At 52.0% G+C, this 2178-nt stretch overlaps 1 protein-coding gene across 1 annotated transcript; it reads left to right on the forward strand.

Moving 5' to 3' along the window:
• Positions 1-208: 208 nt before the first annotated feature.
• SPRG_18484 (hypothetical protein) lies at positions 209-617 on the forward strand. The gene is made up of 3 exons (XM_012357924.1): positions 209-319; positions 384-424; positions 472-617. Exons 1-3 carry the CDS (start codon positions 233-235, stop codon positions 539-541), a joined length of 198 nt encoding a protein of 65 aa, XP_012213314.1. The 5' UTR covers positions 209-232; the 3' UTR covers positions 542-617.
• The last annotated feature ends 1561 nt before the right edge of the window (positions 618-2178 follow it).

A 2178-nucleotide genomic window follows, 5' to 3' on the forward strand; every position in this document is an offset into this window, starting at 1 on the left:
CATTTGCCACTTTACGTGCACTAAACACACCCAACATTGCCTCCACCGTCGGTGAGAAACGAAGAACGACGGCAATGATGCCTGCGCATCGCACTCATCAGAAACAAAATAGCATCCACTCTTCTTGTACAGACCTGTTGTCGGACAAGTGTGCTTGGGCCTAGTCAACGCAGGCGACGTTTGGGTAAAATATGTGTGTTTTTAGCCAGATTTGAGCAACTCGAACGCCACCATGAACGACCGAACATCAGACGCAGCGATCGCATCCCTGAGCCGTGACGAGCTCGTTGCCAGGCTGCGCACGTCGGAAGCTGCACTTGTCCGTCGAATACTTAGCGTCCTCTAGTGCTATGGGCGATGCGCTAATGCGCTGCGTGGCGTAGGCATCCCTCACGTCGTGGTGCACCAAGCTCGAGGAAGAGCGGTACGTTCGCCGCTCATCACGCGAGCCACCTAACACTACGTGCATAGAGAGTACATTTTGCGTCAATGGTTCTTGTCACAAGCTAACACACCGGCCAAGAAGAATGCAAATGCTTAATCACCGTCTCGTGTCGTCTTGGGTAGTTGAGGTGCATCTGAATACTGGAATCGATCGTAAAACTATTGGAGCCCAGCGCCACGCTTCGCACATTGGGTTACCGTTAGAGCTAAGGACACCATTTCGCTTCGTCCGAAGGTCGTTTGATAGATAGACTGCAGCAAACGGTCAGTGTGTTTTCGGTACGCGGGCGTGCTCAGGGGTGAAGAAGGCATAAATCTTGCCTGGATTACCACCCCAGCCTCGGGGGTTGCTTAGCGGGAGCTGAGATCTAAAACGAGAGCGTTTTACACTCTTGAGAAAATCGTTTGGCTCCTTGCGTCGTCATATTGTGATCTGTGTGAGGCCTTGATGCGTCGTCATTTCTAAAAGCGACACTTGTCAACACTTGGCGGTCTCCACTCGGACAACTTAGGCTCGCATCGGACCAACCTCATGCTGTCCACGGAACGATCTGTTGGTTCTCTGTCGTCAACCCGCACAAGAGTCTCTTGAGCGCGATTTGATAACGGCACACGAATGGACACGGGTATTGTGTGGTCATGCGGCGCGACAAGGATGCTCAGAAGTTGCCCACTTCATTGTAGAGCCCTTCTCAGAGCGTGGAGGTGTTAGCTTTGAGTGCTGCTTGTGGTGCGTGAAATGCATTGGTCTTTGTGAAAACCGTAGGCAATGGATCTACAAGTTTCGACCGACAGACTCCGTGGAGCTCCACAGTCCACTGGACCGAGCGGGTGATCCAGGTAGCATTATGAGTGACTAGGCCGTGAGAACATGTGTGTTTGAAAGCAAGAAAGGCCCGTCGCCTGTCTGCAAGGGTACGCAGCCGTGGCACTCTTCCCGTTTATTACTTGTGCCGTTACTACCGACCTTATTCGATTGGATGTACAATGCTCTAGGTTGCCGCCGGAATGTTCGATGATGTTTGCATGGGTGTCGCTGCTGGTAACGACTTGACGCGTTGGCGTCACACTGGGTGGTGGGTCAGCACGAGCGGCTGCAGTGTGATGATGACACGTTCTCGATGATCTAGACACTGGAATGGGAGCCACTGCTGTTCTTGGAGCCCATTCTGTAGCCCTTGACATGCCAATCAATTGCATGGAGTCGAATCAGGTGGCATCGATGGCTGCCTCGTCATGACCTGATACCCAGTTGTCTTTCGGCATTGATGTATGGCACATCTTTCCGGCTGCAAGTCGCTGCTGGTAGCGAGGCGTAGCGATCGTTCGCGACGCAACCGTTCTTATCCTGCCATTCGGGCACTCGGCGGGCCCTGTGCGTCTCATCTGGAACTCATAAGGTTTTTTCCACAGGGTAGACTTGTGGTATTCATTGTTCGGATCGTTGCGCTTTCAATTCCACTTGGAGACATCCAGCGGCTTGTTGCATTGACCACGCAAGTTTTTTCGTTTCGCAGTCATTTGAGGTCTCTTATCGCCTCGATTCATTCAGCTTGTGAACACTCGTGGTCCATTTATGTCCTTGCCGGTGTGCATACCAACTACATGAATGTATCGACCCGTTTGGTCTTACTAGTAGTAAACCTTGGGAGCGATTCGTGAAGTCGGGAACCAGATGGTCTTTTGTCGTGACAAGCATACATTCTGGTGTGGACTAGGCGTTTCATTCGCGGT

This window comes from Saprolegnia parasitica (genome assembly GCF_000151545.1).
Source record: "Saprolegnia parasitica CBS 223.65 unplaced genomic scaffold supercont2.1238, whole genome shotgun sequence".
NCBI lineage: Eukaryota > Oomycota > Saprolegniomycetes > Saprolegniales > Saprolegniaceae > Saprolegnia > Saprolegnia parasitica.

What these genes read in the sequence shown, in the direction of transcription:
- SPRG_18484 (XM_012357924.1), top strand. Translation starts at nt 233, where the DNA reads ATGAACGACCGAACATCAGACGCAGCGATCGCATCCCTGAGCCGTGAC. An exon ending in GCACGTCGGAAGCTGCACTT is followed by an intron (nt 320 to 383) that starts GTCCGTCGAATA and finishes TGCGTGGCGTAG; the next exon opens with GCATCCCTCACGTCGTGGTG. An exon ending in ACCAAGCTCGAGGAAGAGCG is followed by an intron (nt 425 to 471) that starts GTACGTTCGCCG and finishes CTACGTGCATAG; the next exon opens with AGAGTACATTTTGCGTCAAT.